At 35.3% G+C, this 25523-nt stretch overlaps 1 protein-coding gene and 1 long non-coding RNA gene across 2 annotated transcripts; one reads left to right on the top strand and one right to left on the bottom strand.

The window, feature by feature from the left end:
- Nucleotides 1-10064: 10064 nt before the first annotated feature.
- LOC128993566 (lactosylceramide 4-alpha-galactosyltransferase-like) lies at nucleotides 10065-25045 on the top strand. Its single transcript, XM_054417538.1, has 4 exons — nucleotides 10065-10176; nucleotides 15044-15911; nucleotides 17021-17234; nucleotides 24486-25045. The coding sequence occupies exons 2-4, from the start codon at nucleotides 15112-15114 to the stop codon at nucleotides 24756-24758; spliced, it is 1287 nt and encodes a 428-aa protein (XP_054273513.1). The 5' UTR covers nucleotides 10065-10176; nucleotides 15044-15111; the 3' UTR covers nucleotides 24759-25045.
- On the bottom strand, nucleotides 11899-13263 carry LOC128993567 (uncharacterized). Its single transcript, XR_008490771.1, has 2 exons — nucleotides 13123-13263; nucleotides 11899-12121 (listed from the first exon to the last, which is right to left on the bottom strand). It is a non-coding gene; the product is annotated as an uncharacterized LOC128993567 (long non-coding RNA).
- Nucleotides 25046-25523: the final 478 nt, after the last annotated feature.

The following is a 25523-nucleotide window of genomic DNA, read 5'->3' as shown; positions in this document are numbered from 1 at the left end:
TTCAATATTAATTTATTTATTGTTACTTTAGTGGTTTGTTTTAGTAATAATAACACACCTAATAGAGACACAAATACTGTATCAAAGATTGTGAAAGGCTTTGTATTGTTAAGTTTTAATATTGCCGAATATTCTTATGTCTTTTCCAGCCTATAATCTCTGTGCTAAATTTCATTCATTTTTGTTTTGTTCTAATGTGATCTAGAATCTAACGCATACCAACTTTCAAACTTATTATTACAAAATATGTATTTAAAATTATCTTTAATTTACAATCTTCTAATCTGCCCTGATAAAGTAAATACAATCGACACTAACATAAATACAAACTTGTAAAGTTTCAAACCCTTCGTGTTTCCGATAAAGTCAAATACACAAGAATAAAGTTTGTCGCAAGACTTGAGGGAATTCCTGAAACGTTTTGGATTGGCTAAAGTTGTGATTTTAAAACTTGAAATGGCAGTTAGACTCCTAGCAGTTGGCGCGACTTGGCCCGCTTTAGGCAAATTTAACACTCGACTTGTTCAAAAGACGCTCTCTGATATAACTTGAATGTTTTTCCACTTCCTTCTCAGAATTGCCGTTTACCTTACTTCTTAAATAATCATTTATGTAGTTCAGCGCCTTTCTGTTTACCCATGTTTTATTTACAGAGTTCGGCACATTAATGATGATAAATTAAGTTCATGCGTGGAAAAAGTGTGTGCTTTCAGGATATATATTTTTTTCTAGGACGCTAGGCACGAGCCTGGGATTGTTTTTCACATTACTTCAGGCTAGACCTAGGGGTTGCGGCATTATCACTTAGATAAAATCCATTGGTGACTTGGCTGGGATCGATCCCGGGACCTCAGGGACTGAAGTCACGCGCTCTAACCACTACACCAGCTCGCTCCCCGCTTTCAGGATATGCTGCATAATCTAAATAGTTTTATGTACAAATTCAATTAACCGTTGATAGATTGATAACGAAATTAGGTGTCACAAAATGTAGGTATCAGTTTAATGATTGCACATGATATACTGTAGTATTTATATGAGTTACTAGAATTGATTTGGCTATAATTTTCGAGCATCGCGTAAAATATTCACTGTATAACATATTTTTTGTAAGTCTATTTTTTCTAAATCCATCCATTTGCGCAAACATTTATGTTTACAACCATCAACTAGAAGCAACGGGATCAAGCGCAGGAATTCTTATCGGATGACTCAAAATTACCTTGCGATACCTGGCATTGCTATTATTGCATAGCTGTTTTGAAAATTACTGTGAGGACAAAATTCGTTATAGGAACAGCAAGCAAAATCTGACGCTAAATGTTTTGGTTTGTAGTATTTCAACCCCTTCCTCGAATAACATTGCAAAATCGAACAAGTTATCGACCTGAACTGAACAAGTTGTTCACAACAATGTTGCAATTGGTAAACAAATTTTCACTACCTGCCAATTTTTATCCAAACACTAAAACACATTAAATCTCCCTTTCAAATGTGTTTCTAATTGAAAACCACGATGAAAAGTGAAAGTAAAGGTGCGCAAATATGGATTACATACAAAGCATTGTGTAAGAGTTATAAGTAGTATCTGTATTGATCCTCAACAAGCTAAATTAATGAGACAAATATGCTTTGGCACGTATAACTGAACAACAATGGTAACAAATCAGTTATGTTCCAGTAAGCATGCAATCTATCTCATAAACGTCACCGCACTATGAGCTAAACTCAATGAAACTTTTAATGTACTATGACAGTTTGGTAATAGTATTTTCAATATTTCTGCTCAAACATATTTAGTTGTTTGTTGGAAGTTAATGTTGTGTAAAGGTTTATTGCGGGTATTTTCCATCACAATGGTATACAACTTTTCGTGATCTGCAATCTGATCCCGTCCTCAGGTGAAAAACTCATTGGTGGTGTCATTGCGAGATGTGCGATTAGTGTTCCATTATTGGTGAGCTATTTACCTTAAATCTTATTTTTCATTTTCCTATGGATTTGTCGTGTTTTGTGATTGGTTATTTTTCATGTTGTATCATGACTTGACTGCTACTCTCTGGAGTGTATTCCAACTTAGGTTGGGTGTATTGTTAGTTGTAATGTGATGGTTCAGTTTTTTCACCTGAGAACGGGATCAGATTTCAGGTCCCGAAACGTTGTGTATTGTTTTTTACCATTGTGACGGAAAATTTTCACTATAAGCCTTTAAACAACATATATTGGACTCGTAGCTTCAGTCTTTATGGGGAGAACTCTTGGAATTCCAAATTATCTTGCAAAGAATTTTAAATTTTTGAATGAAAGAGGCGCAAGGGATACCCGCTCTGGCTCGTCCACGCTTCGCATTCCTCATCACAGAACAACTGTTTACAACAAATCATTTTTAGTAACAGCATGCCGCCTATGGAACTCCATACCTTTTCACATTAAATCCATAGAAAACCGATCGCGACTGATGGTGACGCTGAAAGGATATTACCTTGACCGGATGGCCGTGGCTTGGCGGGATGGCGTGCGTTAGGCCTAGATGCAACAGAGGGTGTACGTGTGTGTGTGTGTGTGTGTGTGTGTGTGTTAATGTATGTTAGGGAAGATTGAATAAATTATGACATTTTATAACTTGTTTTGTTACAAACTGTGTTGTATTTTTTGTTATTATTTTGTTGTTATCATTAGTTTTTTAGAGGTTAACTGTAAGAAAGGACCATGAGGTCCTAAGTTCGCCTAAGGATTTTCATTTCATTTCATTTCATTTCAACTAGAAATAACATTCGAATGTAAAGTTGTGTCCAGATTTATTTTGACAGTTTGTTTAGTCTAGTTTTAATGGGACAGTAAGTTGTCCAAATTAAAAGGACAACTTATTGGAAACTACATTATCTTCTATGTCACATCTAATACCACAGAAAATGCAAAACAATTTAGGACATAAATATCATTTTAATCGTAGTACACTCTCTAAGTGGCTTATTCAACTACAGTATGTTATCTTTTTTAGATATTTTGGCTGAAGCTGGCCTATGCAAAGTGCAATGCTTCAACCGATCACGCTCTAAAACGGGGTATAATAGGCGCGTTATTTTAGCTAGTATCGACCTTGATGGTACAGGTAGTACAAGTAATTGACTAGCTTAGTGGTTACAGCGATCGTTTCGTAATTAGTAGGTAGTGAGTTCGATGCTGACAAAAGGCACCAGCAATTTGACGTTTCAAAAATGGATTCGGTTTGTTGTCGCTGTCCTTTGCCTAAACTTTCAAAATCACATTAATTTTTAGAAATACAATTAACTATGATTTCAATAGTCAATGTTTGACTCTCATTAGTCGATAAATAACGCATGAGTTGCTATTGTGCAGAACTTTGCTCTAATATACAGTAATATACAGGGTGAATTTTAAATGAGTTCCCCCCCAACTTTTTTCTACATTTCTTAAGATATCAACTCCGGACCACGTCAGATCATTGTAGAGTAGTAAGTACTTCATTTTGACTGGGTATACATTTTTGGCCGCCATCTTGGATCCGCCATATTGGATACAAAGTTTTTTTTTTCAAATGTAAAGGTAGGGTTGTGACCCATTATTCCAAACTAAAATTTTACGCTAATTACAATGCCGCAAATAGTTTTTAAAAATCTTTATCCGTTTTAAAGTTATAAGGACTTTTTATAACTTTATTTTTAGCCCATTTTAACATTGTGAATTTACAAACTAAGACCATAATGTCAAAATAGTGCTAGATAAAGATAAGTATACACCACCATTCATTGTCGACCTATTTTCACTTGGTTATGACGGATGTATTTTTTTCGGCCGCCATCTTGGATCCGCCATTTTGAAATGAGACAAATTAATTTAAATATGAAGGTGGTGTTGTGACCCATCATTTTCAACTACTTTTTTATGCTGAACTCAATGCCGCAATCCGTTTTTGGTTATCAAGCTTTCTTGATGAAATATTAAAATTATCTTATTTAAAATTTCAATAATTCAAAAACAAAACATGCAAATGAAAGACTGATTGCGGCATTGAATTCAGCATAAAAAAGTAGTTGAAAATGATGGGTCACAACACCACCTTCATATTTAAATTAATCTGTCACATTTCAAAATGGCGGATCCAAGATGGCGGCCGAAAAAAATACATCCGTCATAACCAAGTGAAAATAGGTCGACAATGAATGGTGGTGTATACTTATCTTTATCTAGCACTATTTTGACATTATGGTCTTAGTTTGTAAATGCACAATGTTAAAAAGGGCTAAAAATAAAGTTATAAAACGTCCTTATAACTTTAGAACGGATAAAGATTTTTAAAAACTATTTGCGGCATTGTAATCAGCGTAAAATTTTTATTTGGAATAATGGGTCACAACCCTACCTTTACATTTGAAAAAAAAAACTTTGTATCCAATATGGCGGATCCAAGATGGCGGCCAAAAATGTATACCCAGTCAAAATGAAGTACTTACTACTCTACAATGATTTGACGTGGTCCGGAGTTGATATCTTAAGAAATGTAGAAAAAAGTAGGGGGGAACTCATTTAAAATTCACCGTGTATAATTGATCTTTGTATTTGTTTCAAAGCATATATTTGATACATGTGGTGAAAAATTATTGCAGCACATCACACTGCTCGCGACACCTGACCTAGTGACATAAAATTGTATAATGCCTAAAAGTTGTATACAATCGTTGATGTCAGCAACAAAGTTACTTACACTAGACATAGGCCTATTGTTTCATTCTACCCTCACACTACATTTACATTCAGTTTTCGCATTGTTGTCTAATAAAAATTATTAAAATATTACACTTATTCAAATCTGTTCTAACTACAATGTATAAGGTAATATCTTCTCATTAGCGAAATACGAAAATAACAAAGCTATTTAGTAATAACTTACAAAGTTTAGCGTCCAGTCGAGAGCGTCCCATGTGCCTTATCACAATCACAATCACTGTTATGTTGATGACGTCATCACATCGTCGCATCGAAACAGTTTCATCACACCTCATTACATGCTGTATCACTATTGTTTATGATAAACATTTGTAAACAGAAAACTAGGGAAATAGTGATTATATTGCTGTAAAAGACCATTGAAGCTTATATCGCTTTCGTGCAATAATAAATTGTTTGATTCGCTAAGTGTTGAATTGTAATAAAAAAGTAGCCTAATTGAAATTCGTTACTTCCTTCGTCAACCCCTACACGGTTACACATGCTTAAACTTAACACGATAAGAAAGGGTAGAACATTCAAATGTTTAATATTACATTCATTTTATGAAAAATTTAACACATTGTGTAGGAAAATCTGAAGATTGCATTCTGAATTATATAAGGAGCAAAATGTTTAGGACTTTCAACCCCTCTCCCCCCCCTCTCCCGAACTTCTTAACATAACGAAAAGTAATAATTGACGACTAGAACCAAAGATTTTCCATTTCATTTCAATTGTCCATAAAATACTCTCATTTAATAACTACTTATCTCTATTCAAAATTACCAAGAACGTGTAAGTAAATTCAACGCTATACCCTGGATTATTAAAAATATAACTTTTCTAAATTTCTAAAAACCAAACCAAACAAAATAGTTAACTAAGAAGTGTATTGCATTGATTAATTATGAATCGTCAGAGTCCAAACAATTGCAATAGTCCTCCGCTGTTGCTCTTATTTGTGCTAAATCTTGAAAGGAGTCGTTAGGAGACACGTTGAAGAAACAGCAAAAATGACATTAAACATGTCAGACAAAAATATGTATAAGTATTTAAAATTAAGTGAAGAATGAAAATATCATATCTATCTCGCTCGTAATTAAATTTCTTACAACATTCACGTTCGGTTAGTGTGATTGTTCCTACTTGGGAGATTTAAACCTTTTGATAATCCAAGTGAATACTTTTGAAAGTGTTCAGTTTGCTACCCACTATTTGTATTTTCGTAGCAATGGAAAAGAAAATATTCTACACGGTTTTCGTCTAGAATGATTCTCTGTGATATCATAATTAATAATTATTTGTCTTTCTATATTTTACTGATCTGCTCAAACAAAAATGAATGTCTATCATCATTAGTTCTCGATTACTTAAATACATGAACTATTTTTTAAATACATAAAGTAAAATTAACTATTTATTTGTTGTTAAATTACGATGTGATGTGTTTGTCAAATCAGAATTAATTGTAGTCGAAGTGCAATTAACCTTCACAAATCAGGAATAATTAGAAATCCAAGCAGTCGGATAAAAGAGAGCACAAGTTAAATTATGAAATATACTTAACCTATAAAGAAAGTTAAAGCTATATGGGACCATACATTTACATTTTTCATTTACGATTTATTTTTTGAGCTTTTTTAGCTTATTTTTAATTTTTAAAGGGGTTTTGCACATATACTGGAAAAATATATTTTCAACAGTATGCGTAGATTTTCCCTGCGATGCACACGAGCTAAGAAAAAAGGTTTTCAAGAAATATGCTTGACTATTTATATAGGATTTTAAAAATCTTTTTAACTTTTACATGGTAACATATTTAATTTATGTTTTTGATTTTGTTACACAAGATATTGCTAAACGTTAGCTATGTACGTACGAAAGAGTTATTTTGACATTTCTACATTGGAAGGATTTCTCGTTACCGGAAATGACACATTAGAATGAAGATTTATGTTTATTTTCAATTCTAGCAATTTAATACTGTGCAATTTTAAAAACTCCTGTGATGTCTACTGTGTTATAACGACTGAATTTTTATCAAATAGCCGTCGTAGTTGCAGCAAGTGATTTCATATCATAATGTAGGTTGCTGATTGTCAGTAGGGTTATACTACTTGTCGGCTCTATCAATTGGTTATTTTGGCTTTCCCATGCAAATTATGTCACATCATTGGTGGGGCCAAAATTCAAAAATGTTAACTTTACTGACTGACTCCAGCAGCGGCTGGCCATTGGCTAAGGTAAAGCAGTTACTCCATTTCGCTCATAACACTTACTTTTTGAAGCAAACACATTTTGTGTCTTGAACATTTACTTCTGATTTTAATTGAGCGGAGCGAGCGAAGCGAGCGAAGCTCTTATACGTCGACTTTTATGCATTTCGTAATACGCAAACTCCTCCTAGACGGCTGAATCAATCGTTTTCAAATTTTGGATGGTGATAAAGACCATATCGGTTAGTGCCAACATCTATATGGCGTTAAAAATAACTCTCGGGAATCCGCCCCACTGGGCCTCAAAGTTTCAATGTAATCCTTATGGAAGCAGTATTTGACACATAAACAAAGACATATGATCAGCTGTTGACTTTTGAATGCAGTAGATAAATAAATAGCTGATAGCATTATTCCACAGATATTAGAACATAAACGGTGGTATGGATCATAAAATAATCAAATGACGACACTAGCTTGAGGTTCGCGACGTAGGAAGTGTTAAAGGAAGTACTAAAGGTGAGCAGTCTGGAGTGTGGAGACTGTTTATGACGATTAGATTTAGGTATCTGCATTCCAAAAATTATAAGGGAAGGGAGGAAAACGGGTCCGCGACGTAGGAAGTGATGAAGGAAGTAGTCAAGGCAAGCTGTCCGGAGTGTGGGAACTGCTTACGACCATTATATTAAGGTATTTGAGATCCTATGATGCTATGGGAAGGGAGGGAAACATGTCCGTCACGTTGGAAGTGGTGAAGGAAGTAGTAAAGGCGAGCAGTCCGGAGTGTGGGCACTGTTTATGACGATTAGATGAAGATATCTGCATTCCTAAAATGCTATGGGAAGGAGGGATAACGGGTCCGCGACGTAGGAAGTGATGAAGGAAGTAGTCAAGGCAAGCTGTCCGGAGTGTGGGAACTGTTTATGACAATTAGATTAAGGTACCTGCAATCATAAAATTCTATGGAAAGGGAGGGAAACAGTTGCGTGGCATAGGAAGTGGTGAAGGAATTAGTAAAGGCGAGCGGTCCGGAGTGTGGGAGCTGTTTATGACGATTAGATTGAGGTATCTGCAATCATAAAATGCTATGGGAAAGGAGGAAAACAGGTCCGCGACGTAGGAAGTGATGAAGGAAGTAGTCAAGGCTAGCTGTCTGGAGTATAGGAACTGTTTATGACGATTAGATGAAGATATCTGCATTCCTAAAATGCTATGGGAAGGAAGGATAACGGGTCCGCGACGTAGGAAGTGATGAAGGAAGTATTCAAGGCAAGCTGTCCGGAGTGTGGGAACTGTTTATGACAATTAGATTAAGGTACCTGCAATCATAAAATTCTATGGAAAGGGAGGGAAACAGTTGCGTGGCATAGGAAGTGATGAAGGAAGTAGTCAAGGCAAGCTGTTCGAAATGTGGGAACTGTTTATGACGATTAGATTAAGGTATCTGCAATCATAAAATGCTATGGGAAGGGAGGAAAACGGGTCCACGACATAGGAAGTGATGAAGGAAGTAGTCAAGGCTAGCTGTCTGGAGTATAGGAACTGTTTATGACAGTTAGATTAAGGTATCTGCAATCATAAAATGCTATGGGAAGGGAGAGAAAAGGTCCGAGACGTATGAAGTGGTGAAGGAATTAGTAAGGTGAGCAGTGTGGAGTGTGGAGTGTGGGAACTGGAAACGGTTTGTAGCAGTTAAATTAATGTATCTGCAATGCTGAAATGCTTTGAGAAGGGATAGAAGCATCCCCACGTCATAGAAAATTGTGGAAGAAGTAGTAAGGCTAGCAGTGCGGAGTGTGGGGAATGTTTGTGGCAATTAGATTGACGTATCTAAAATACTAAATTGCTATGGAAAGTGAAGAGAACAGGTCCACGATGTAGAAAAGGGCTTAGATAGTAGTAAAGCATGAGCATAGTGTGAAAACCGTCTGTGGCAGTTAGATTGATGTATCTTTAATCCAAAAATGCTATGAGAAGGGAAGGAAACAAGTCTATGACGTAGGAAATGGTGAAGGAAGTGGTAAGGCTTGCAGTGCATAGTGTTGGAACTGTCTTTGGCAATTACTTTACAATTAATTAATATATCTGCAATCCTAAAATGTTATAGGAAGAGAGGGAAATAGGTCCACGACGCAAGGGGGTGGTGAAGGAAGTAGTAAAGGTGAGTGTGTTGAGTGTGGGAATGGATTAATGTATCTGCAAAGCTAAAACGCTTTGGGAAGAGACTGTAGACTGTAGGTTAAAATAATTTCGAAGCACGAATCGATACATATTTCGATACATGCAATCGTTTATGATAGAAATTTACAACTGAGTTGATAACAGCTGAGTTTTACTCCATAGAGGATAAAAAATATTTTTACTCCATAGAGGATAAACACTTTTTTTACTTCCTAAAGAGTAAAATTGCTACACTTCATTGACCCGCAACGCATGCATTAAAAACGACTGAGATTACTGTAGTATGACCAAAACAATATAATATAAACCCTTGATGACTCCGCTCAATTTTGTGGATGCCTCTGCGAACGCCACCTAGTATTACATCTTACCGATTTATACGACCTAAACAACAACGTTACAGTCCCAGATACGTTTACTACTTTGACCGAAATATTGTTTAAATGAATGTCGAGGCAGTGAAGCTATTTGACTAGAGATTGTTGGTTGCATCTCTTTATCGGTGTCCCTACTTATAATATTTGACATAATCTACTTTTTTAACACAAAACATAGGCCCTTTGGATTATTTGTCGTAAATTGTGTATATGTTAGTGGACTTTTTCACTTTATACAGCGTTTTCCTACACCCTAATTACGTTTTAAGGTATAGTTCCTGGTCCAAAGACAAACTTCCACGTTAAAAATTCCAAAACTAAAAAATTTCAATACGCACACCCACCCTTTTGTTTTTACACCAAACTATGCTATTTCATTTATTTGGTAACGGCTTTTTGTAGTGAATTGAAGTTTAATGGTATTATCACATCTATAAAATACATTGGTGTTTAACGGGATTTGAACCCGGGACCTTGGGCTCTGAAATCCCGAGGTCTACCACTAGATCAAAAGAGAAGTGTCTAGTGGTGGATTTGAATGAGGCCGTGATGATTGGGCAATATGACGCACCTGGGAGAATGATGACGAAGTCTTTGTTTGTTCAGGTGATATAGCCTATCTCAAACTTGCGTTGCCGTTAAGCGTCATTTCGTCTTAACTGCCGCTCCAGGTAAGACTACAGTCTATTTCAGAGTCATCTAGTTCAAAAATATATTTTATTGGTAGTGAAATATTTGCTTGTTTAACGATTACCACATATCCAGTCAAAGATTGTCTTTTACGTACTTTTAAAGCAACAAAAATCGGGATAAACTTATCTTCAGTTCGTTTTCTACACGTTTGAGAATAAGGTTTTATATTAACAGTCAAAATTACGCACTTTTTGTGATTTTATTTCTCAATTGCTAATTATGTAGGCTATTGATATTTTTTCATACTTTTTTATGCATCAGCAGGTCAGATAGCAACTAATTTATTAGTTGCAAGCAAATATCAATGATATGTACAAAAAATTGTGTCTGCCATGAATAGGTTTCATTTTTATGTTATTTATGTTAGTTGAGGTTGTTTTATCTTTTGATTTTCCTAAATCTCACTTTCTGTATTTTTTCACGGTTAATTTTGCCTAAAGTAGGCCTGCAGGTTCTACTAGTACCTAGATTACATCATAAAATTGGGTGACAGGACATCATCTAGTGGTAAAATAGCACATCGTCGTCACATAATCGAATCTCTTTTCATTGACTCTTAAGGATCCTATTCAGAAAAATTTGTATTTTATTCAATTACGTTTTGAAAACTTACGAAAATTGTTATAGAGGAACTATAGATAACTAAAATGGAATAGTTATCGAATGTATAGTAAAAAATTAAAAAAATATATGAGTAGGCCTAGGCCGTTTTGGGAATTTGGATCAAACTCCACTGTTAGTTCTGATATCGGTCGATGACTCATATTTCCCATTGCCGGATTACCGAGTGTGACGGACTATAGAGTGTCGGATTATCAAGAGTAAACTTTACTAACAAGGAAGTATATCTGTTTATTTCGCTACGTTTGTTTCAGCTTGTATCCTACTGCAAAGCATGTAAAAGCTCAAGAGATATTTTTGTGTTAGTTGTTATCTGTGTTTTTCAGTTTATTGCAAATTCACTAGAATTCTATCGTGGGTTCTTAAAATTTCTATTTCAGTGCACGTCGGATTTGCATGACTAGATTGAAATGTGTCAATATTTATTTTATTTTCTTCACAATACAGATGATAGCTAAAAATAAAATCTAAATCTTGTTCATGAAGATCTTACAAAATTGTGCCTTTCAAAATAAACTTTTCAAACCACAGTATTTACTAAAATATACAAAAGTTCACGAAACCAGTGTTTTACAAAACGATTACATTCTAGACAAAAGCGAAATCTCGCTCTTTTCAAACAGTTTTAGAACAAGTTTGTCCACAAACGCTCCCAATTCCCTTTCAACACATACCACTTTCCCTTTGTATTTTGAGGCATATGAACAAATTAATTGTGAGTGTTCTTATGTATGAGAACTTCTTATGTAGTTGACTTATGCCTACAGAATCAATTTTATCTTCTTTTATCGTTAAAGACTATTGTTTAGTTTGCTTGTTCAAATAGGTTTTTGAGCAATAATATCTTGGAATATGAACAGTTTAGTCCACCCATTCAAGCTTTATTAAAGCTTTGCTTATTTCTTTCGCAATTCTTTTTGAGAATATTTTGTACACTCTAAAATTGAATCTCAAACTATTTTACAGGGATAATGACACTCCTATACCAATTTAGTTTAACCTTTATAGTAGTTTACTTATGAAGCTATATTAAAAACTGCATTATTTTAGATTAGGTACATTTAAACATTTCAATTAGGTAAGAATTTTCTTCAATTTTAATCAAATCCGCCACTTCTAAGTTGTTTTACTTGTTGTCTCTTCAGGGACCATTGTAAAGCTCCCGGGCTGTTGGGTTTGAGGCTTTTTCCCTTGCGCCATTTTCATTCTTCGACTGACTTCCTGCACACTCTTGTAGGCCATGTAAAGCTCAGTCAAGGATCCCAAGAAAGACCCTATAAAGGAGGCAGCAGCCATCATTCCCTGAAACAGCATTGTTTTCAGTCATAATTTTCAACAATAACTCTTAAATTTATTTATACCGCCTTGTTATTTCTTTACACTAAAAAACATCTTGAAGATGCTATTTGATGGCAAAGGACATAATAAGATCCCATAACTAAATAATGACTATGTGACTTAACCACATTCCTTCCATCCATAACCTTTTTTCACTGCCATTTCCAAACTCTAGCATATTTCTGCGCTTTCCCCGCTATCATTGCATTGTAAACTTCACTCATCTGGCGATGAATGTCAGCATCGGATATGTTTCTTGTGGTAAAAACGTATCACCAACCTTATCTCGCACCCGGCGAGAGATTCAATAGTTGAAAAATGTTAAACACAAGGCAAAGTGTCAGCTACAGAGCTGCAAATGATGTAATTCTGTTCACAAATAATGTCAGTAAGCAAGGAGCCTCGTTGCAGGGTACAAGCGTACTACGAATCATATGTAAAAACCCCTCACTGCGGGGGATAACCCTTTACTTACCCATAAATCCCATTACCCCATTAACCCCTTACCTAAACGCCCTTACCTAACAAAACCGCCATCGTATTTGCTAGTATCAAAATAAGACCTATTTTGTAGAGATAGTAAAAGAATCCAGTGTTTTACAAATTTTTGAACCTGATTCCAAAAATTCCGAAAAGTTTAAGCAACACAAAGGAGATTTTCAAACTTAAATAATAGTTGTTTTTTACAAAAACGTTTGGATCCCTACTTTTAAATTGACAACCCATATTAATGTGAATATTAAAAATAGGAATCTAATCTCTTCAAAATTAATAATTCAGTTGTCCTGGTATTAACAACTTGAAAATCATTCTTGGGAACCTGTTTTGCAAGCTGAGGTAGTTAAATACCTTTTAATTGGGATGAAAGAGAGTGTGTATCAGAATACTGTTCCACAATTTACTTAATTTTACTGGTAATATTACGAGTTATGAACAAAATGTTTGAAATAAAATAAAATATTTACCACGATTTTCCACCACATGTTGAATCCTGTGATGAAACAGCCGAACTAAATCTTCAAAAATTTGTATTATTTGTTATCTTGTTACAGTTTATATGAATTTGATTTAGATGTTTCAGCAATTATAATGTGTTTGTAAGAGGAAATAATCTTTTTACTGACAACATGAAATACTATTACACTCATCACATAAATAGAAGATAACATTTTCAATTCTGACTCATCTGGTCATGTGATAACTAAGGCTTTTTTAGATGTTAGTATTTTGTTTTACTTAATCCCTAGAAACATAATTACAATTTAGTTGAATTTAGGAAGTCTTATTTAATACAAATTTTTAAAAGCAGTGTTCTACAAAAAACCATTTGGAGTTGTTAATCTTTGGTTTTGCATAAACTAAATAATCCTACACTAAGCGTTTTTCATTTACAGTTGAAAATTCACCTTCAGTTTCATCATAAAGTACATAAAATTGTATTTTGCATGAGAATTGTATATTTACTGAAGAAAAATCAAATGTAACCCCAGGTTTTAGGTAAATTTAAAAATATTACAACCAATCTGAATGTACGCCTTACTTACTTCCTTTTACTCTTTTTACTTTTCACTTACTTATGTACTTAATTACTTAATGCTTTAATAGGTAACAAACAAAGCATAATCCATGGTGATTTTTGTAAAATGCAACCCAAATTGCAAGTACCGTGAAAGACTGTTTAACAACAAAACAACCTCATATGTTGGCATCCCTGTTTTCATTACTTCATAACCAATCAGCAGATATGTATGTTTGTATAGTTATACTGTATGGTTTAATGTAGTAATAAATAATATTGATCATGGGTTTAATTAGTGTAGTTGGGAATTGATTGTAAATTAGATGTTGTTCCTTGCAACGGGGTGAGAATTCGGAAGAGTGTTGGATATTTTAAAATGCTGTAAAATAATTGTTCCGCATCCACCATTTTATTCAGAAACGGAATGCAACTTTAGCCTACTACTTATGATAAAAGTTTTGTTTTTAACTAAGGTGGTGAAACCTGGGATGATATAAAAGTAGTGCCGATGCACCTATGAGAATGTAGACCTATATGATTTTATGTTTAAGAGATACGCGTACTTTTATTTTTTGTTATGTGATTTTATTATGATTTATTTTATATTCCCCTAAACAGTGTCTCACAGTATCTGTAATGGGGGTTGTGTTTTTAAATAAACACTCAGTAGATTGTGCCAAATTTACTATATTATTTAAGTTATAATAGGCATATTTTACCTAAATATTAATAAAAGGTAAGTAGAATACAGTGTGATGTTCTTTGTAGCTGTATTACTGACAAATAATAGATTTTTATAAAGCCAGGAAAATTTACCAAAATCATTATCAAATTTTGAAAAATGTACTACAGTATACGATAGTCTAAAAAAAACTGAATAAAACATAATAAACTCAAATGCCGTACAATTAGTAAAAGATAATAAAACTATTATAACAGCTTTGTGTGGAAATAAATTGTTTTTTTTATGAACTTAATAATGAAATAGTACAGCAGGTTCTTGTAACTCAGCACAAATTGTTGTTCAGGAACAATGCCAGGCTTATTTGTCTCAAGTTTGTAGGTAATGTATTGATTGAGTCACTATCAATGAGAGAATCCAGGTGACAAACAATTCTGTCTATGATAAGTTGTTTAGTCAAGTTTGTTTGATTTAATTTAATATCCAAATGCTAATCTTAGAGGCATGAGTAAAGTTCCTTAAAACAATTCTTTTTATTCTTGCTGATCATATTTTTTTGCGGTTTTGAGGATCAACTTCTCCCTAATAATTCACCTCTAACGTATACTATGTTTATTAAAAAAAAAAACATTATTTTTTAACAAGAATGGATTTTATCACCTTCATTAAACGTTTCCTTTTTCAGATCTTGAAAACAACACAATGGGAATGAATCAATAAGCTTTATGAATCATCTCAAAAGTGAAGCAGCGAATGAAAGATAGTAAAAGATTTAAATTGGTATTCCTCATATCTTTCTTCAGTATATGCCTTCTTTACGTAATTGCAGGTTTGCTAGCCACAGGAGATTATGTTCCCAAGAATGAGGATGGTTATTTCAAGGTATATATCTCATCAACCAAAAGTCAAAAGGTAGCAACAGCTGATGTAGCTGATGCTACCGAATCTTCCAATCACAACGCTACTGAATACATACTCCTTAGTAAATCTGAACCCAACAGCAGTTTTGACAATCAAAATATTACTGAAACTGATTTCAAAACAGAGAGTGAGACCATTAAGACCTTAAAAAAGGTTTACGCCGAACGACAAAAAGTTGGCGGAAGAAAGCTATTTGTTGGGTTGGCAGATATTAGAAAATCTACAGAAAATATATTTTTCATTGAATCAACATGTGCAACTGAAAAAATGGCAGCCCAGAACAAAGACAATAAAGGATTTGTACTCAATGCTCGTCAATGCTGTGCCATAGAATCAACAGCGGAGATGAATTTAGACCATAAAGTATACATATTTCACTCCTGTCCGTTAGATGATAACTTTTTTAAATACTCTCCGAAATTTGTTGAGAAACTCTTCAAGCTCCCAAACATTCATGTGGTTAGATTGAACACAACAGAAATATTTGCGGGTTCTCCCTTGGAAGATCTTCACAGGAAGAAACTTCTTGAGACTTCAGATTACCCAGTAGAACATACCAGTGACTTAGTAAGGTTGACACTTCTATGGAGATTTGGGGGAACTTATTGTGACCTGGACGTAATTACAATCAGGTAAGCTTGAGATAAAACATTAACAAAAGCTATATTATATTTAGATACAAGTTTAGCGAAAAGTTAATTAATTATCTAAAAAATCCATGGATTTTTTAATTATTGGCTAAAAGTGTATGCCTATTTTCAAATCTATTTCTAATTTTCTAATAAAGGCGGGCCTTTTTCATATGTATAAAAAACTATATTAAGTATTTGTATACGAAAAGAAAACCATTGGCCTTTGACTATCGAAACCAAATGATTCATCCTCATGTTAAGGCTGTCACCAGTTTTAAGATCGCAATCGACTTAGTTGAATTGAGTTATTGATGGAAATAACTGATTTATGCAATGCAGAATACGCCAATTTTTTTAGGAAGTCAAACTGATACAGCAGACAAACCATTGTTACCTATAGCATATGACTGGCTGTGTAACCAAGTGGTAATAATGCTTGCTCTACCTACAATTAAAAGGCTGCCAGATCGATCCAGAGAGAAGAAGAAGTCAGTAGCTTTTTGATGGTTCAAAACTGGACCCAGTTGGCTGATCATTGGCTTTAAATAAATTATCCTGGCTAATGAAACAGCGGGTTTTAGTTAGTGACAAAGCTACACAGATCATACTCCATTCTACACTCTTCCTTTGCTTATATTTGCGTTAAAATGCTACCCAGGTGGCATCTCCATCTCGATTGATAGTGATAATAATGATAAAAGTTATGTCCCTTCAACTTTCTCAATAGGGTAACATAAACTTATGGAGAAAATACCCTTTTAGACTGTGAGTGGCTCTTGTTTTCTATATGTTTTCTTCTTCAAACAAAAATAGTACCGTACTGGTTTATGTAGATCATCATCTGTATTAAGTAGCCTTGCAAAGAAGATTTAACCAAAGTTCAATGAAAAAACTCATTACTTTAAAATTGGGATCACTAATTCTATTCCTACTTTCCACTATACCACTTTGTATCTTCAAGAACCCACCAAAGAGCTAATAAGGAAGTACATGTAATAAAAGACAATCCACTCATTGTGTATTTTGTATATTAAAGGAATTTTTGAAACATCAGATATTCTAGATACAGTATCTTTGAGTATAGTCAATATTGTTTTCCTCATGTTCAGGTCACTCAACAAGCTGAAGACCAACTGGGCTGGCATGCAGGATGCAGAGGTCATTGCTAATGGAGTTCTCAACTTTGAGCCTGAAGGTGTTGGTCACCAAATACTCCAGAGAGCGCTAGAGCACGTAAACAAACACTACGACCCTAATGATTGGTCTGCTAACGGGCCACTTCTGATCACTCCCATCATCTTACAGGAATGCAAAGTGCAAAAGGTGTGCTTTGTTATATACTTTGATTTAACCCCTTTACCTCTTGTAGGAGCATAGAACACTCCCCATCGTAGCCTACCCGATACCTGTCTGTGCCTTAGATTACTCCAAGTTGACCCAAAATCCTGTGCCTCGCTCTTTATTGATCCTCCCTTTTTGCAGGTCACAGCTTAATTACACTAAATGACATACTTCTTTAGAAGAATAAGTTCTTGGAGTGGTACATGAAGTTATATCTACAATGATCTTTCATTATGATATTTGCTGTTCTTGGCCATTGGGAGTATTTAATAATATTATATTTTAATAATAGATAATTTTATATTATTAACCAGTTTATGTTAAAGGCCAAACAGTAGTTTCCAACTACCAAGGTTTTAGCTTATTAATATAAATGAAGAAAGTGAACTGTCTTTAAACTGAAACAGTGTCAGTCGGAATCTAATTTTTAGTTTTTATTGCACCAAGACTGAATATTTGACATCGGTAGAGTGAGAGGGTGGAGATAATGCCCTTGATAAGATTTTGAAAAATATTTTTTCAAATAATTGTTAGAAGGATGTCTTTTTTAAAGCAAAAATTATACTCAGCTTGAAAATATAAAGGTTAGTTAGATTGTATTGCAAAATATTTCGTATTCTGGTTGGGTAGAATGATTGTTCTCTTCATGACTTATTACTTTGTGGATTCAAGTCTTTAAATTGGGGGAAGCACAGTGCTGGCTGGGCCAATGATATCACACTGTGATTGTTAGGATTTTAACATCTCAACAGGGGAGTATTCCATACCCCCCCCCCCTGACCCCTTGGGAATTTTGGGGCAGAAAATTTAAGAATCCATGCTCCTAACAAATAATCTCTAATCCCTCCCCTCATGGTCTACAATATTGAAAGGATAGTTTTTAGAAGTGCTTGTGCGAGTGAGAACAAAAAAGCTGGACTTCTTAGAAGACTTTCAAACCACATCACAGTTCTGTAAAATGTTGGGGAACCTTTTTATAGAGCTTGAAGGTCTCTCTCATAGTTTATACTCTTGACACGTTTGCTACCCCAATAGTACTACATTTTTCATTCATATGTCCAGCGATGCACATATGCAAATGCAGCGGTCGGTTTCCACATAGACTGCCGTCGCATATATGCGACAGCTGGTCACATTAAAATAGACTGATGTCACATATTTGCCTTGGTGTCCCAGTGTTATTAAAAAGTTTATATCTTTTTAACGGTCTATTTGAAGGCCCTAAATTCTCTGCAGTGGTCTACATAGATGTCTGTAACATATGTGCGTCACTTGGTCTGTGGATATGATGATTAGTTGTAGATGATTAGTAGTATGATTATTAGTTAGTGGAATTCATATGATAGTTGCATGGCAAACTGGTTTTTAATTACTTCACTGCATCACTGGAACGTTGTCTGCGTTTACTGTGAACCAAGAGACACCCTGTTGGAAATTAAGTTGTTTTTTATATAATACAAATTTCTATATTGATCAACATCAAATATAATAATTTATTAGTCTTTGTTTTTTTGAACAGATGGTTTATTTTAATTTATTTTAAACAATTATTGAGAAGAGTTGTGTAAAGAATTTAAAGTGATGAAGAACATAACAATTTAGTTAAAGAGAAATGTTATAAAATATTTGTTCTTTATCAGAATAAAATCAGTTCTTTATTAGATAATATTTTGTAAAGTTCTTTATTTCACACGAGTTCTAACATAGTGGCGACCGTGACAGGACATTTTAATAGTTAAAATTCAGATTTAGGACTAAGCTTATATTTTACTTTACAATGGATAAGCTGAAGTCATTAAATACAAAAAGGACTCAACTAAGAAGGACTTTTACAAAGTGTAGTAATGAAATGGATAAATTACTAGCAGAGGATATTAAAGATGAAGCACTTTTTAATAGAAGTATATGTGAGGGAACTGCTCAGTTTAGTGCTCCAACAAGTAACGCTAGGTCCTAATACTAAACTGTGCCGACTGTATGACAAACTAGAAACACAGTTAAGGGCACTTGAAACTTTAGGAGTCACTTCAGACAAGTACGCTTCAATGCTGTATCCTCTGGTAGAATCTGCTTTGCCCGAAGAAACATTACGAGCCTGGGAGCGGCATCGTTCAAGTAAGTTACCACACACACCCTCGTCTTCTACATTGTCAGATGATAAATCGAGTAATTTTTTACAAGAACTTCTTGATTTTCTAAAGGCTGAGGTGGAGAGTGAAGAAAGGCTGGCTCTTGCTCGTTCGAGTTTTAAATCTGCCACTCCAGGAGAGAACAACAGCAAGTGTAGCAGCCAAAAGAGAAGGTCAGCAGTTCACGAACCTCGTCAGGGTCAACCTACGGCAGCTGCTCTATTGACAACTGGTACAGATGGTCATAAAGGGTCGGTGAGTAACTGCATTTACTGTTCTAAGGGAGGTCATAATGCTCAAGATTGTTCCTCATTTCAACAATTGACATTAAATGAAAGGAAGGAACATCTAACTAAGAAAAACTGCTGCTTTGTATGCTTAAGACAAGGCCACGCAGCAAAAATATGTAAGGTATTTGTAAAATGCCTCTTCTGTTGTAAAAGGCATTATGGAATCATGTGTAGGGACTTGTATGAAAGTAGATCTAAAATTGATGCTGATAAACCAGATTCTAATCTACAGCAGCAAAGTAGCCCTAAGCCTAAGTCAGAGGTTCTCAGCAATTTTGAAAATAGTAAAGGAGAAACTCTATTACAGACTCTTTTAGTTAAGGTTGTGGATGATAAAGGTAAAGAATATTTGGGAAGAGCACTTTTGGATCCAGGTTCCCAGAGATCCTACATTACGAAGGACTGTGTCACTAAATTAGGTCTACAAGAAACAGGTAGTGAAGTCATAAATCATAGCTTGTTTGGTGGTGTAAATGTAAAACAAAAATCTCATAAAAACTACCTAGTGACTCTTCAGAATGTAAATAACTCTTTCAAGATCTCTATTCCTGTGACAGATCAAGAAACAATTTGCAACCATGTTCCTAGGCTTAAGAGTGAAGAGTACTTTGACATCTTAAAAGAAAAGAACATTATTTTAACTGATGTGGGTGAAAATGTACCAGATGTTAAAATTTTACTTGGTGCAGATATACTAGTGGATTTGTACACAGGAACTATGCAGAAGATCGATGACAAACTAGTCGCTATCGAAACGTACCTTGGGTGGACCGTGATGGGGAAGCAGCCATGCAGAGGAAGTCGTAAAATGTCTCTGCTAACTCTATTTTGCCAGTCTAAATCTGAAATTAAAGATCTATGGAGCTTGGAGACAATCGGAATCAAGGACCCTATTGAGGTGAAGCAGAGAGACTCCATTGATGCAGAAGTATTTCAACATTTTAAAGAAAATGTAAGAGTGAATGTTGAGAATAGGTACGAAGTATGTTTGCCGTGGTTGGAGGGTCATCCTGAACTTCTAGACAATCATGAAATTGCAGAGAGACGTTTGATGTCATCAACTAGAAGATTAAATACCCTTAACAAATTCAACGACTATGATAAAGTCTTCAAAGAATGGTTAGAAGAAGGGATTATAGAAAATGTTCCAGAATCAGCAGAGTCAACAAAGGTCCATTACCTGCCTCATCACCCAGTCATAAAAGAGAGTAGCTTAACTACTAAAATGCGTCCAGTGTTTGATGCGTCTACAAAGGACAGAAGAGGGCATTCTTTGAATGAATGTTTGGCTACAGGTCCAAATTTAGTAGAGTTGATTCCATCTCTTGTAATGAAATTCAGGAAGCACCAGATTGGAGTAACAGCAGACATAAAAAAGGCTTTTTTACAGATCAGTTTAGCTCCTCAAGACCGAGACTACCTTAGGTTCATTTGGTGGGAAGACTACAAGACTAGAAAATTGACAACTTTTAGACATTGCAGAGTTGTCTTTGGAATTACCTCCAGTCCCTTTCTGTTAGGAGCCACACTAAATCACCATTTGGATGACGCACCACTTCATCTACAAGAGACAGCTGCGAAACTGAAAGATGCCTTTTATGTTGACAATTGTATTGTTAGTGTTGACTCTGCAGTAGAACTAAAAAAGTTTGTAAATGAATCCATGGAACTAATGAAGCTAGGACAGTTTGAATTAAGAGAATGGGCTAGCAACTATTCAGATGTCAGTAACCTTGAAAATGAATTTTCAACAGAAAATATTGTACCATTACTGGGCATGTTGTGGGACAGGGAAAAGGATGAGATTTTTTGTGACATACGATCCATTTCTATGCCAAACAAGAAGGTAACCAAACGAGATCTACTCTCAGTAGCCCAGCGAATTTTTGATGTGGTAGGTTTCACTTGTCCTGTGTCTTTATTACCTAAGTTACTCTTGCAGGAGGCATGGCTGAAAAAACTGACATGGGATGAAGAACTGCCAAATGAAATATCATGCCAATTTTCAAAGTGGGTTGAAAATATTCATTGGTTGGAAAGCTGTCGAATACCAAGAAGACTATTTCTGTTAGGGAGTCAGTCCGTAAACGAGACTAGTTTTCATATATTTTGCGATGCTAGTAAACTGGCTTATGCAGCTTGTCTTTTTATCAGAACCAAGTCTCAAAACAAGGTAGCTGTGCAGCTTATATATGCAAAATCTAGGATTGCCCCGAAGAATGCAACAATACCAAGATTGGAGCTGTTGGCCGCACTTATGGGAGCTCGGATCTACACACATGTTCAAAAGGCGTTGAAGATGTCATGTAAAACATATTTTTGGACAGACTCATCAATCGTACTGACATGGATCAAAGAGAAGGAGGATTGGAGAACTTTCATTGGGAACAGGTGCAAGGAAATTTGTAACACTACTTCTAAAGATGATTGGCACCACATTTCAGGAGATCTTAACCCTGCTGATTTGCCTTCAAGAGGTTGCGGAGCTAAGACACTTTATGAATCTCAATGGTGGAAAGGACCGTATTGGCTTCAAAATGATGAGTCTCAGTGGCCAGTGTCGAGTCTTATGCTACCAGATTCAGAAGCATATACTGAACGGAAAAAGAAGATTATATCAGCAGTAACTACAGAAAAAAGTATTGATTTCTCAATGTCATTACTATACTTTTCAAGCTACCTAAAACTGTTAAGAATGGTAGCATGGATTTTACGATTTATTAGGAACTCAAGCCACAATCAAGAATCAAAAAGTGAAACTTTAAGTAGTGAAGAGATTCAAATGGCTGAAGAGAAAGTTATCTTATGTATCCAAAAGAACTCGTTTGGAGAAAAATCAAAATTCCAGAAAAACTTGCCAGTTTTCTTCGATGACAAGGGTTTGTTAAGAGTGAAGACCAGACTAGTTCTGAATGACGACAGTGAAGATTTCAAATTGCCGATTCTTTTACCTTCAGGTCATCCTATCGTCACACGTATCATTATGGAACTTCATGTTGCTAATCAACATGCTGGACTTCAATCAATGTTAGTTATAGTCAGAGATAGGTTTTGGATTCTAAAGGGTAGAAAAACCATTCGCAATGTTTTATCTCACTGTGCCAAATGCAAGAGATTCAAGTCTAAAGCAGGAGAAGCACCAGTTGCTCCACTTCCCTTAGAACGGATCACAGAATGCAACGCTTTCCAGTCTACAGGCATTGATTTGGCAGGACCACTGTACCTAAGAAACGGGGAAAGAGCATGGGTGGTTTTATTCACATGTGCCGTGTACAGAGCTGTGCACTTAGAGCTGGTACAGTCTCTTTCAACGGAATCCTTTATATCTGCTTTACGACGATTTATATCCAGAAGAGGACGAATTTCACTAATTTACACAGACAATGGGACCAATTTTGTCGGTACAAATAATATCCTTAAGCGGTTGGATTGGAAAACCATTTCTCGGAAATTCGAGATCCAACAAATAACCTGGAAATTCAATCCTCCAAGTGCCCCATGGTGGGGAGGTATGTGGGAACGACTAGTGAGAATGGTCAAGGAACTGTTGAGGAGAAATCTAAGATTGGCAAAAGTAGATTATGAAGAATTAATGACTCTTTTATGTGATTTGGAATCTACCATCAACTCAAGGCCTTTGACCTATATTAGTGATGACTATGACACGCTACAACCTCTCACACCTTCAGTATTTCTACAACCAATTGTTAACTCAACCACTCTAAACAAGCGAGTGAGGTATCTTCAAAGCTTAAGACAAAATTTGAGATAAAGATTTAAGAAAGAATACCTTGCAATGCTAGTACATAGATCTAAAGAAAACAGTGGTAAAGGAAGGAGGACAATAAGTACTGGTGATATTGTACTAATAGGTGACGATAATATCAAAAGAATAAATTGGCCACTAGCACTAGTGTTGGAGACAATACGAGGAAAGGATGGAGTCTGCAGAGTAGCCAAGTTAAAAACAGCAAAAGGAGAACTAACAAGACCCATCCAGAGACTTTACCCCATGGAAATAAATTCAAAGGACATGTCAAGGCATCAGGATGCACATATTGAAGTGGAAGATAAGTCATCAACACCAACAGAAACAAGAAGAGGGAGAAAGATAAAAATCCCTAGGAAAATGGACTTGTGAACTTATAAAAAAAAACATGTAAATAGTTTTGTTTGAAATTTTGAAGACGTAAAGCAAAATTCCAAGGTGGGGAGGATGTTGGAAATTAAGTTGTTTTTTATATAATACAAATTTCTATATTGATCAACATCAAATATAATAATTTATTAGTCTTTGTTTTTTTGAACAGATGGTTTATTTTAATTTATTTTAAACAATTATTGAGAAGAGTTGTGTAAAGAATTTAAAGTGATGAAGAACATAACAATTTAGTTAAAGAGAAATGTTATAAAATATTTGTTCTTTATCAGAATAAAATCAGTTCTTTATTAGATAATATTTTGTAAAGTTCTTTATTTCACACGAGTTCTAACACACCCGGTATATGAGTAATATTAAAATATATACCTCGGTCCGTGGCAATGATCGCAGTGTTGAATATAAGTGGCAATCAGTAGCGAACGTGTTAAGCATGCATATAAGCAACTCAAAACCAAGCAGTCAAACATCCCTTGCTGACGTTGTACTATAGCATTTACAAAATAAAAAGTACCTATACAAGATAGCCGTCATAGTTTACTAAATACTCCTTAATCTAATCTTGGAATTCATGACATATATCACAGACAAATGTTACCCATTTTAAAGTTAAGTTCCTACGTCAAATTCCTTCTCAATTTTTAAATATTTTCAGGTAACTGAGGCCCAAAAGCATTGCAATGGAAACTTCACAGTATTGGAAAAAACCATTTTATATACAATCTACTATGAATCTGCAGGGGACTTCTTTCAAACTAATCTAGGGGAGAAAATCGTCTCTTACATCAAACAAAGTTCCTACAGTGTTCATTTTTGGAACAAAATGAGCCACAATATGTTGATAACGGTTGGTTCGACTCAAGCGTACGGTCTATTGGCTGATGAATACTGCCCGCTAGTCTACAGGAATTGTGGTCTCAAGTTTTAGTCTAAACATTGGCCCGTTTCACACTGGGTGACACAACGCCGGCACGACAAGTTGGTAAGGCATTTTAAACTACCGCCGCGTCCTGGCAACTACTTGACTCTGACCGGAGGTAGAGAACTCACCTCATATTACATTGGACAGAATAGCACGATGGCTGATTACAACTGAAGATTATATTTGTTATATTTATTATATCCGCGACGTAAAAAGGAGAAGTGGAAATAGACAAGTTTGGATCCACCCAGTAATAAAAGTTTGCAACTTTAATAAAAGTATTTTAGTTTTATTATTTTTCTTGTTTATTTTTAAATCCCTACTTCTGTCTCAAGCAACTTTATTTTTGTTGTCCTCGCATGTTTTGTCTCATACATGTATTTAATTTTATCAATTCCACCATTTTGAACCTATTCGTACCTTTGGTGTACATACTATCAGCCATTGTAAACTTAAACTAAGCAGTAACCTACATAGTATGTTGTATTGAGCCTCCAGGTGGGGCCTTTTCCATCGTGGACAGCGGAAAAAAGTGTGTTCCGCGTCATCAGGAGTGCCTGGGCAGTATCAAATCAAATCAAATCAAATCAAAGTATATACAATCGGATGACACAGCTTTGCCCATCCTGAACAGGTATGACCGGAAAAATCCGTGACGTATCAGAAATTGGGTGAGGTAAAAATCCACCTCGCCGTGCCGCCGATTTACCCAAGGGGTGACTTGCAGAATCAGTCGCCTGGTCCACCGTCCCCGCGTCTCCTTTTCCCAGC

The sequence above is a fragment of the Macrosteles quadrilineatus genome, unplaced genomic scaffold (genome assembly GCF_028750875.1).
Source record: "Macrosteles quadrilineatus isolate MER2022 unplaced genomic scaffold, UCM_ALF_1.0 Scaffold_4__1_contigs__length_99947679, whole genome shotgun sequence".
In the NCBI taxonomy this organism is placed as follows: domain Eukaryota; kingdom Metazoa; phylum Arthropoda; class Insecta; order Hemiptera; family Cicadellidae; genus Macrosteles; species Macrosteles quadrilineatus.
Note: the sequence above shows the minus strand (reverse complement) of the source record. Positions and strands in the feature narration are given on the sequence as shown.

Coding starts and splice junctions, on each gene's coding strand:
- LOC128993566 (XM_054417538.1), top strand. CDS start 15,112: ATGAAAGATAGTAAAAGATTTAAATTGGTATTCCTCATATCTTTCTTC. Junction 15,912..17,020: donor CTGGACGTAATTACAATCAG/GTAAGCTTGAGA, acceptor CCTCATGTTCAG/GTCACTCAACAAGCTGAAGA. Junction 17,235..24,485: donor AGGAATGCAAAGTGCAAAAG/GTGTGCTTTGTT, acceptor AAATATTTTCAG/GTAACTGAGGCCCAAAAGCA.